The sequence below is a fragment of the Canis lupus genome, chromosome 18, assembly GCF_003254725.2.
Source record: "Canis lupus dingo isolate Sandy chromosome 18, ASM325472v2, whole genome shotgun sequence".
Lineage (NCBI taxonomy): Eukaryota > Metazoa > Chordata > Mammalia > Carnivora > Canidae > Canis > Canis lupus.
Genome location: NC_064260.1, coordinates 17608422 through 17620681, shown reverse-complemented (window position 1 = coordinate 17620681; position 12260 = coordinate 17608422). Strand labels below are relative to the sequence as shown.

The window sequence follows — 12260 nt, the reverse complement described above, 5'->3', positions numbered from 1 at the left end:
TACCACTCTGTTCCTCTCATCTAAAAACCAAAACTCTTATCTCTATGTGTTTTTAAGTGCTGTTAGTTTTCTGTATCTGAAATGCCTTTATGCTAGTTCACCTGACAAACTCTTCCTGTAAGAAAGAGTCAGTTCAAATGAGCTCTCTTTGCCAAAACGGTGCATATCCTGCCTCTAAGGTTTAAATCTTGAATACATTTCCACTAGAATAATAAGACATCTTGAATTACTACTGAGTACCTTGTACAGATGATGTTACTAGCTTTACATACATACTATCTTGACCTTGGTCCATCCAGGTAGGTACTATATATCCACAATTTCCCGAGACAACCAGCTTAAAATCAAAGCATAGCCAGGATAAAAATTCCTGTGTAGCTCAAACCTTGTTATCTTTCTACTAATCTGGAAGTTCCAAAGGTTTTTGGAACCCAAGCCCCTTGAAAATCTAAGAGCTATGAACCTTCTCTATCCCACCTCCACCAAAATGGGCATATACAAAAAGTATTAAATATAATTTGAAAGGGTTCAGAGACCCCCTGAAGCTCACTCAATGGAAACTTCCTGCTGCTTCTCCTAAGTCTGTTCACAGTTGGTAAACTTCTTGAGGAAAATGACTTTCATATTTTCAACTGCCAATTCTAAACACAAGTGCCTAGGGCATAGTGGGAACTCCAGAAATCGCTTATTTATGAACCAGTGGATGGCAAGAATCATGGAAGGATGACAGGGATACATTTTTGCATTCCTTCAGAGCCTACTAGGATAGCTACTCCAATATTGTTAAATAGCTTTTCAAATGCAGATTACATCTAAGAATAGTTATTATAAGAATTGTAGACATTAGCATATATCCCAAAGCGTCTGAGATTAACATGATCCACATTCCGTATTTTCTAGGAAAAACTCTGAGGGACCAACAACTTTTATCTGCCATAAGGCAGCTCATAGACACTACAATATTATACAAATGGAAATAAGACTTTTGTGTGTTTCACAGAGAAGGAGATAATTGTTAGGGTTTGACTGCATGAATCTAAAAAATTTTTTAGAATCGAAAGAACCCAAGAATCTAAAAATACTACAGAAAATATGAAATGTTGAGAGAGAAGTTCAACTATCTGGAAGAAACTTAGGGTGTCGTGAGGTTTAGAATAACTGCGTATCACTGGACTTGCATTAGGCAAGTCTTGAACTCAAATCTAATGCAAAACTTTTTCCTGATATTAAAAATCAAATTTTACAATAGAGATAGTATTACAATACAGATAACATTACAATGAGATATTACAATGGAGAAATGCTTAAGATAAACTGGGCTAAAATATTTACCCCAGAGAATTAATTACATTTTTGCTTCTAAGTTTGAGGTCAGGGTCAGAATTTTCAGTATTCTGATCTTCAAGGTACTGGTTAAGAAGTTTTCTAAAAAATGGAAAAAGTATGTTTAATAGTACACCACAAATAAAATTTCATTCATCCAGTGGGAATGCTCAAGGACAAGATATAGATTATTCCAGAAGGAAGGGGATATATATACTGCAGAGTACAGGATTTTAACACTGCAAAGGTGACAAACTATGTTAAGGCTCTGGAATGCCAAGCTAAGAAGTACAGACTTTATCCTATTGGCCTGTGATTCTAAACTAGGGCAAAAGTTATAAAATTGGGAGGACAGGAGAGAGGGAAATTGGGAAGACAGCATATAATTACAGTATGAAAATAATCAGAGCAAAAAAAAAAAAAGAAAAGAAAAGAAAAGAATCAGAGCTTGGATCTGATGCTTTGATTTGGCCTGGGCATTTAAGATTCTAATAATTTTAATGGTCATCAAAGGGAGCCTTGAATTGTTTTTGAAATTACATTTTTGATAATAAAAATAAAACCATTTTTCTTTCTTTCTTTTTTTGTAGGCTCCATACCCAGCATGCAGCCCGATGCGGGGCTTGAACTCGTAACCCTGAGATGGGGGGAGACCTGAACAAGATCAAGAGTTCTGATGCTTAATCAACTGAGTAACTCAGGCATCCCAAAGATAAAACCATGTTTCCAGTACCATCCTAAATAAACTTATTGATGAAAACAGAACTAAGGAGCAACACAGGGACTAAAATAGACATATCCTGATTTTTACAACCAGTGTTTTCTATTATCCCACAGATGCCAACACTTGAAAATGGTATTTTAGGAAAGTGAGTATGATATGCGGAATGGATTGGATGAGGCAAGAAACCAGAAGCAAGAAGAGAACAACAGCTATTGCTGTAATCACTCCAAAACACCCACAAGTTACAAGATACCACTATTTTTTGAAGAAATGCTAATAACATGGTATCTGGATTTTATCAATGGAACCTAAAATCAAAAGTTAAAAGTAGATATTTTATTAAAGTTAATATTCTAAGATAATGGTCTCCAAGTAGGATTCACGGGGTGGGGGATACATAAGCAGTTACTTCAAGTGGTTCCCTGAATCCTTACACATATCAACCAGCATCCAGAGAAAAATACGTACTATCTTTCATATTTATGCAGCAGATATTACAATTAATAAAACCCTGTTTATCTAAAAGTTTTCCTGAATGCAGCCTGATACTTTATCTCAAATTTTTTCAGTGGGTACTAAAAACACAAACACATTGTGTAAGCATACACAGAAGTGTGTACGCAATGAAAGGGGAAAAGCAGTTCTGCTCCTCTAAGAGACAAATCCCTTGGACCATTTGAAGAATCCACCTGGGGATCCCTGGGTTGCTCAGCATTTTGGCGCCTGCCTTCGGCCCGGGGCGTGATCCTCGAGTCCCGGGGTCGAGTCCCGTGTTGGGCTCCTTGCATGGAGCCTGCTTCTCCCTCTGCCTGTGTCTCTGCGTCTCTCGCACGCTCTCTCTCACGAATAAATAAAAACATAAAAAAAATAAAAAAAAAAAGAATCCACCTGAAGAATAAATCTCTGTCTTACAGTTTCAAGCTCACCACAATTTCTGCTCATGCAAGGGCCATTAATGCCTGTTAAGTGCCAGGCACTATATTAAGCAATGAGGATACAGAGATAATTAAGTCCCAATTGCTAGCCCTGGAGGCTTTCAGTCCAGGGAAGTCAGAAATGTAAATGTTTATGAATCTAATGAACTGAATGTTATAGAAACACAGAAGCATTTAACATATGAAGAAAAAAGTTTTAATCTGAATGTTAATGTCTTACTTTCAAACTGTCAAAAACCTTTTCCAAACTAAATGTCAACTATTGAATGAAAAAAAAGCTAGCACTATTCTGAAAGTAAATACATACAATAAAATTTTTTGAGAATTAACTATTAAATTTGTAGTATGCTGTCTCTGGTAAGCCATAGGGAAAGAGTTACTTAAAAGTTTACTTCCACTTATTAAGTTACTTAGAAATATGTTTGGCTGGATACTCATCAAAGGATGGCTTAGAAACTAAACCAGTAGCAAATGCAAAAAGAAAATACTTCCTATCACTCTAGGTTTGAAAGACACATTAAACATACAGAACCATTTATATAAACTCACTAGGATATTTTAAAAACCTACAAGTCAACCACAAGATACACTCCACCCCACTAGGATGGCTATAATCAAAAAGACGGACAAGTGTTAGTGAGAATGTAGAGAAATTGGTGGGAATGTAAAATGTGCAGCAGCTTTAACAGTCTAGCAGTTCCTCAAAATGTCCAACCATATCACCCATTAATTCTACTCTTAGATATATACCCAAGATAAAGGAAAACATATATCCTAACAAAAATGTGTACATAAATATTCATAGTAGCATTATTCATAAAATACAAAGTATTCTATTTTATGTATTATTATATAAAGAAAATATTCCAAAAAGTGGAAACAATTCAAATGTCCATCAGTGGATGAATGGATGAACAAAATGTGGTATATCCATACAATGGAATATTATTTAGTCATAATAAGAAGTCAAATAGTTTCAATTCCTGCAACACATGAACGAACCTTGAAAACATTATATTAAGTCAAAGAACTCAGTCACAAAACAGCACATATTGTATGATTCCATTTGTATGAAGCAAATCTATGGAGACAGAAGGTAGATTAGTGGTTGCCTCGAGGTCAGGGATAGGAAAGGGAGGAAGAATGACTGCTAATGGGTATGGGGTATCTTTTTGGGGTGATAAAATTGATAATGATGACTGCATCATTTTGTGAATATACTAAAAACTATTAAATTATACAGCTTAAATCAATGAGTTTTATTAAGTGAATTATCTCTCAATAAAGCTGTTACTGATTTTTAAAACACCTCAATCCACAGCATTTAACACTTTAACAATGAAAATTTTTATACTTATTTCGGCTGTGCAGCATAAAATCTTCCAGGCTTTCCATCTTTCTTCACTTCATGTTTTCTAACATTTCAAACCCAAACTTTAAAAAGCTTTAGAGGCCTCATTTAACCAAAAGACAAGTTCTTATCTGTCTTTTAAAATTATATTTAAAAAAAAATAAAATTATATTTAAACAGCAATCATTTCACAAACGAGGACACACATATAGTTAAGAAACATATAAAATACTGCACCTATCTTACCTTTAACACACACACAAAAAAAAGCAAAGTTTATGAGGGGAGCTCTCCTTCAATCTGTCTTCCTCCAGTTTCTACCATCTACTTTCAAAATGTTAAATGTAAATGTTAAGAATTTATACTCATTTGACCTATTTTCTCCTCAATCAACTACAATCTAGACTCTTCCATATCCTACCCAAACCACTTTTTGTGGTCACCAAATCACTCCTACTTGGCAAACAGAATGGGTACTTTCTCAATCTCACCTTACCAGTCCTTCTAGAAGTATTTGTTTTTGCTAACTACTCCTTTCCCGAAACCCTCCCAGGCTTTTCTGACATCCTCTGGGTTCCCTTCCCTCCTCTCTGAGCATACGGGCTGCTCTTTAAATGCTGCTGCTCTCCAACCTAAAGCTGGTCACTTTATACGCTCATCTGAATAAATTCATTCCCTCTCATGCTTTCAAATACCTTTTATATGCTCATATGGCAACTTCCAAATTTTTAACTACATCCTGTCAGCTTTCTTGAGCTCTACATTTCTGCCTGATGTCTCAGGCACCTCAGTTTACCACATTTAAACTAAACTAATTCTCTTCTACCTTGAAATTTCCTCCAACCACCTTCTGCTTGGTCTCTTCTACTTCTTTCTCTTCCCGTACTCCTAACCATACCAAATGGTATCTTCTAACTTGGGTGATAGTATACCAAACCAGGAAACTTGGAGTCATACTGTAAATATTCCTTTCTCCTGGACTACCCACATCTAGTGAATCGAGACTTCTTTCTTAATCCTTATCAGATCCTATATATACTCTCTATTCCACTATCTTAGTTTAGTTCAGGCCCTTATCTCACTTCCTATATTTCAACAGCTTCCAAAATGCTCTCCTTCATCACTAATTCCATCCTTAATACTGCCACCAGAATCAACCCCTACAAACACAAATCTGCCAAATGACTGCTTACCCTTCTTAAAACATATAGTGGCTATCCAGAATCTATCTGTATCAAAGAAGTGAAGGCTCATACTAAAGCAGTCTGTGGCAGAGGGTGGGGGTAAGTAGTTAGTAGTTCTAACATTGCTAGAATGTTCAGTTACTATGTTTATTTTCTTAACACCTGCCCACTTTCCAAGTGACCCTAAGAGTTGTAGTATAGAACTATTCAAAATCACTAATACTGATCTATTGAGTAAATTATAGCATAGATGCAAGAATCTTCACAATCTAACCCCTACCTAATTTTCTCAGCATCACCATTAGCCCTTACCATGCATTACTTCACTGGTTCTCAAAGTATGGTTCAGGGACAGCCTAGCCCCTGGCCATTTCAGAGAGTCCATGAAGTTAAAATTCTTTTCCTAATAATATTAATTTATGTTTCCTCACCTGTAAATATAGGAATGCACAGACCTAAGGCACGGTAATTTTTAAAAATCATTTTCATTCTCCTTTTTAGAGTGTACAGTGGCGTTTTCTAGAGTACAAACACTGCAACCATATGAACGAATCAGATACGAAAACCCAAATCCAGTTTCCTATTAAGCCAGACATTAAAGAAATTTGCAAAAATATAAAAATAATGCTTCTTCTCACTAATTACTTTCTGTTTTGAATAATAATTATCTATAGTTAATATGAAGTGGGTTTATTATTTTTTTAAGCAGATTTTTTTTATATATCTATTTTAGTTTGTAGTACAGTAAATAAAAGCTTTTTGGAGCCCTCAATAATTTTTAAGGCTATAAAGGATTCTAGAGACCAAAAGGTGTGAACTACTGTTTTTAGGTGATTATCTACCACTCCCCTAAACATGTTCAACTTTAATTTTTTTTTAAGAATTATTCATTTATTTCAGAGACAGAGTGTGCACGCACGAGTGAGTATGCAAGCATGCACGTGGGGGGAGGGGTAAAGGGAAAGAATCTCCAGTGGAATCCTCCACGCTGAGTGAGATTCAGCTCAATCCATGGACCCATGAGATCATGACTTGCACCAAAACCAGGAGTCCCAAGCTCAACAGACTGAGCCACCCAGGCGCCCCAAACATCTTCAACTTTAAAACTTCCATCCCTTTGCATGGTGATATACCCTCCCCACCACTAGCCTAGTCCCAGCCAGGTCCCAAAGGACCTCAGCTGCATCCTGGAGAAACAGAACAAAAAGAACAGAGGTTTTGGGGTGCCTGGCTGGCTCAGTTGAAGGAGCTTGTGAGACTCAATCTCGGGGTGATGAGCTGGAGCCCCAGCTTGATATAGAGATTACTGAAATCAATAAATTTTAAATGCTATATGTTGGCAAACAACTTCAATAAAAAAAAAAATATATATATATATATATATAAATTTTAAAAATGCTATATGTTGGCAAATTTAACTCCAATAAAAAAATAAAATAAATAAAAATAATAAATAAATAAATGAATTTTTAAAAAGAACAGAGGTTCTGAAGTCAAGCAAAATACTTAATTTCTCAGAGTGTGCTTCCTCATGTGTAAGATTCAATTTACATCTATCTCATAAATTGTTGACATGTGAAGTAAGATAGGGTGTAAAGTATCTGGCACAGTGTTTAGAATATAAAAGGGACAGAAATGTTAATTTCTTTTTTACTTAAAATAACTTATAAAGACTAACATTACTGTAGTAAAATAAAAATGGTCTAACAATTATTTAATCATAACAAAGCAAGCAGACAGGTTGCTTTGAGCAGTTATGTCAGGATTACTGTTTGTAGAACAGATGGTTTTATATAATAAATCCCTTGAAATGGATAATTTCTACAGTAGTTCTGAGTACTTTTGGTTGATAAATTAAGTTCAAATTAGTTTAAAACACCAGAATTGGGACCCCTGGGTAGCTCCGCGGTTTAGCGCCTGCCCTCGGCTCAAGGTGTGATCCTGGAGACCCGGGATCGAGTCCCACAACAGGCTCCCTGCATGGAGCCTTCTTCTTCTCCCTCTGCCTGTGTCTCTGCCTCTCTCATGAATAAATCAATAAAATCTTAAAAAAAAAAAAACAACACATCAGAGTTATTTTAAATAGCATTTTAACGTAGAATAGCTTGCTATTATACCTCAGTTTGGCTTTAGAAAAATGTCTGTAAATACTCTTCACAACAAAGTCCTGAAATTCACACCTCTACTGCATCCTGTTTTTTAAATACTCAACTGAATTCACTCATTATATTTTTGTTTTCACCTTCATGAATGGAGAGAGAACTGGTTTTTAAGCCGAAACTGCCATATTTACTTGTAGCTTACGTGTCATCTGTAATTATTTTTTACATACAAGTGTCTAATATAAATTAGATAAACTTTAGTCTGATCAAGAGAAATCTACTGCTTGTTTCAATGTTTCAGACATTGTAAAGATTTATTCATTTATTACTTATTTTTAAGTAGGCTCCCAGCATGGAGCCCAGTGCTGAGCTTGTAATCATGACCCTGACAAAAGATTGGAGCTGAGATCAGGAGTTGGATACCTAACTGGCTGAGCCAGGCAGGCACCCCTAGACGTTATAAAGCTTTAAAAAGCACAAGAAAATGATTGAAAACAAAAGCCCAGATACCTTTTTCTTTTTATGTCTAGTTATCTGTAACTGACTACATAAATTAGCTATATGAGACCACAGACTTTAGCACCAGGATTTGTTAAATGATGACTCTAAATAATCACTCCCATACCTCAGCCCTATGAACTAGGTAGCATTTTTCTTCTTTAAAAGATGACAGAAATCAGTCATCCTATTTTCTTCAAAGTGGCCAGCCCAAGGTCCAACAGCTATACAATGAAAGAGATGAGCATAAAACCAGGTCTATCAAACACGATTACACATCACTCTATCCTATACATTTACTTGTCATGATCACTGTCTGCCATCTTGTAAGAAGACTTAAAGTCAAGATGCTCAAATCGAGTCCTGCATCTGCCACAAATCAGATGTTGAATAAGTAATCATCTTGGTGCTGTAGTTTACACCACCTCAATATCTTAGTTTTCTCCTCTTTAATGGTGGGCTGGAGAGGACACAACACACCAAGACAGGAATAGACAACTCAAAATAGTTAATGACAGGTGGAAAATTCCCTAACCTTACTAGTCAACACAAAATTCAAATTAAAACAAGAAACCATTTTCCAACCATCAAATGAATTAAATGAACGCTCATGTACTACTGGCAGTCGTATAAACTGATACAACTTCTTCAAAAGGTTATTTATAAACATGCGTTAAATGTTTATATCTGGGGCACCTGGGTGGCTCAGCAGTAGAGCATTTTGCCTTCGGCTCAGGGCATGATCCCAGACTCCTGGGATGGAATCCCTATCAGGCTCCCTGCAGGGAGCCTGCTTCTCCCTCTGCCTCTGTCTCTGTATCTCCCATGAATAAATTAATAAACTCGTAAACTCATAAATAAATAAATAAATAAATAAATATCCTTTTACCTAGTACTTCCACTACTGGAAGATATCTTATGCAACAATCCAAAATAAGGAAGTTTTACCCATAAATGTTCATAATAGAAAATAAATGGCCAAATATTCAATCACAAGGAAATGGTTAAGCTATAAAATAGTTGCCAAGTAAAATATCATATAGCCACTGAAATATTAAATAGCTACTGGATTTTTACAAATGAAAAGTACTTATCAAAATGATAAGTTGGGAAAAAAAACCAACAATATAAAATGAAATAAACAGCACCGTCAAACAGATGCATTAAGAACATTAACAGAGACGGCCTTTGGGTGACAGGACTAGGAAGGCTGGATACAACAAAGGGAAGAACATAATCCACCCCACATTCCTAAGAGTAAGGCATTATTAATTATTATTCTATAATCTCCAAATTTGAAATAAAAAAAACTAGTACTTTATAACTGAATAGTATTATAATAGATTATTTCTAAGGCTCAGTTCTAAAATGCTACAATTTAATAATGCATTTTTGATCCACATAAGAATTTAAGAGTAACAGAACACTTGAAATTATTAGCTTATCTTCTATTCTCTCTCCACAGCACAGGGGACATGGTCTCCCTCTAGCCTTCCAGTCAAGGGAAAAAGCAGCACCATCTATCTAGCAGGCTTAATTATAGCTATTGCTTATCAAGTCATGGAATAAAAAAAGCAAGCCCTATAAAAGAATAGCCTTAGTCATCAAATCTCCAGCGTAGAATCACCTATCTATCCCTAGGTATTATGGAAGATAAAAGAAACTCAGTCCTTCAGAAATGAAATCTCCAATAGGATCCCTGACTCATCCGCAAAGCACGAACCCCAAGGCTACTTCCCCTGCACATAAGTTCAGAGACTGGGCACCTGTCCTGACGGCCTTCATCACCAAACAATGCTCTTTCCTGACAGGATATGCCCAGGGATAACAAGATGACTAGCATGCAAACTCACAGTGACCAAGGACCACACCACCTCTTCTTCCATAACGAAAATAAGACTGCAAAAGCCTGGTTTTAAACTTCTAAAATGCCCTAAAAGTAAATATTTTCTATTGGCCAAAAAAAGGAAAAAGGGGACTCCCTCCAATTACTTCTGAGTGGCACGACCCAATTCTCACTAGTAAGAAGAGAAAATACCCTCTTTATTTTCCTCGGATCAAAAACACATAGGCTAAATATCCACAGAAAATGTCCAAAACAGGACACAGATTATTTTACCTACATTTTTCCATCTTCGAAAGATACTAACAAAATCTCACTCCCATCCTCTTTCACCGGTCTAGGAAGGCGGGAATCACGAAGCTCAACAATACTATTACACTGCTGTATAAGGTCAACGATCTATTGTACAAGCTGTTAGCAATTTTAATGCCTAAAACTGTAGATAACCGAGTCTCTTTAAAATGTGAAAAAGCATTTTCAGGGCTAAAAGTCATTTCAGCGGCACCTTGTAAACAATCAAACTGCACTTTGAAACAAACAAACAAACAAAAACCCTAGACAATGTGTGCTGCCCATTCATTTTTATGGACTTAGCCGTGTGTCCTTTTCACAATGGAGAATTCCGGGGTTAAGGGATCATTCTGCGGGGGGTACCTTGCCCGGGACCAACCTCTCCCGAGCCTATTTCCCATTCCCGAACCCCGCCGCGGCCAAGGAGCAGCCACTTCCCCAAGTCCCACTTCCTTTTCCATTCCCCAGACCTCCAGAGTTTCCAACGCCCCGGTCTTGCGCAACATCCGTAGGAGCAGCCGCCGCAACCACCGCCTCCTGAGCCGAGAAACAACCCTAAAGGGAACATTGTCCAGCAGAAAAATAAAAGGTGGAGGGGAGGGGGGGCGATGTAGGAAGCGGACTTCTGGTCCCACGCCTCTGGCCCTGACCCCCTCCTAGGGGCTGTGCCTCGGGCGACTTCGGGAGCAGGACCTCGCACCTCCCGCAGCCCGTGCGCCGAGCCGAGGGCGGAAGGGGGGGCAGGGAAGGTTATCTCCCGGTGCAGCGCTCCGGCCGCTTCGGAGCCTCCGCCCCACCAGGACTATTGTTCCCGAGTTCCCCGCCCCCACCCCGGATAGGAAGTGATGGTCACATCCCCTCCGCCTCCGACGACACCCCCAGGGGTCGGCGGGGGCTTCCTGCGGGAGCGGGAGCGGGAGCCGCAGCGCCGCGCACACCCGGGCCCTCCGACCTAACGTCGCGGGGACCCCGGCGCCACCGCAAACCTGGGTGTCGGGGCCCGCGGCCGACCCCGGCCCAGCCTCGGGGGTCCTCGGGGGTCCTCGGGGGTCCTCGGGGGTCGCGGCGGCCAAGCGCCCCGTGCCCACCTCCGCGGCCGGCGGGGCAGGGCGGCCCCGGGCCGGGGCTGACCTGGCGCCCCCGTCCCTCCGCCCCGCCGCGCTCCCCGGGTCACCTCGCCCCGACCCCGCGCGCAGACCCCGCGGGGAGACCCCCCGGGAGACCCCGCCGGGCGGGGCAGGCTGCACGCTCCCGGCCCGCAGACAATAGGTGGTCGCGGGCGGCGGCGCGCGGGGCGGGCTCGGCCGGGCGGCGGCGGAGGGAGGCCGAGGGCGGCGGCGGCGGCGGCGGCGGCGGCGGAGGAGGCGGCCCGGGCCGTCCGCCCCGCTGCTCAGCTCACGGCCGCGCACAAAGCGCCGGCGGGAACGGGCGGCGCGGGGCGCGACTCACCATGAAGTCCCGGGCGAAGTTGTCCTCCCCGTTGTGGTCCGGGCTCTTCATGGCCTGGACCCTCTGGATGAACCGCCTCAGGATCTCCACTTGCTCCATCCTCCCGCGCGCCCGCCGCCGCCGCCCGCCCGCCCGGCGCAGCGCCCGCTCAGCCTTCCCCAGCGCGCCGCCCGGCCTCCCGCGCCCCGCTCCCCCCACCGCCCGGGGCGGCGGCAGCGGCGGCACCGGCCCGGCGCCCGACGCCGCAACTCGAGGAGCAGCCGCCGCGCTCCCCCGGTCCGAGGCGAGCCGCTGCGGCTAGCGCCAGCCCCAACCCCCCGCCCGCTCCATCCTCGTCCCCGCCCTCCTCCTCCCCCGTTGGAGACGCCGCCGCCGCCTCAGGAGCTCGGCTCTCCCTGGCCCTGCCCCCCGGCCCGGTCCCTCCTCCCCACCCCCTCCCCACTGCCCTCCGCCGCCGCCGCCGCCGCCGCCGCCTCTCCCCACGGGCGCGGCCCCGCCGCCACCCAGACGCGCGCCCCCGAGCCGTGGCCCCGCCCCAGGCGCCGAGACGCCCGGCCAGG

At 41.6% G+C, this 12260-nt stretch overlaps 1 protein-coding gene across 6 annotated transcripts in view; it reads right to left on the bottom strand.

Moving 5' to 3' along the window:
• PTPN12 (protein tyrosine phosphatase non-receptor type 12) overlaps positions 1–11985 on the bottom strand; it is an 85136-nt gene extending 73151 nt beyond the window's left edge. The window contains exons 1-2 of one of the 6 annotated variants that reach the window (XM_025449600.3): positions 11701–11840; positions 10722–10806 (exon numbers count right to left, since the gene is read on the bottom strand). In XM_025449600.3, coding sequence (XP_025305385.1) covers positions 10722–10757 — 36 coding nt within the window. In that variant the 5' untranslated portion in view covers positions 10758–10806; positions 11701–11840. Of the gene's footprint in view, positions 1–10721; positions 10807–11700 lie in introns of all 6 variants that reach the window. The other 5 variants (XM_049096678.1, XM_025449599.3, XM_025449601.3 and 2 more) reach the window with 5 other exon arrangements.
• Between the last annotated feature and the right edge of the window lie 275 nt (positions 11986–12260).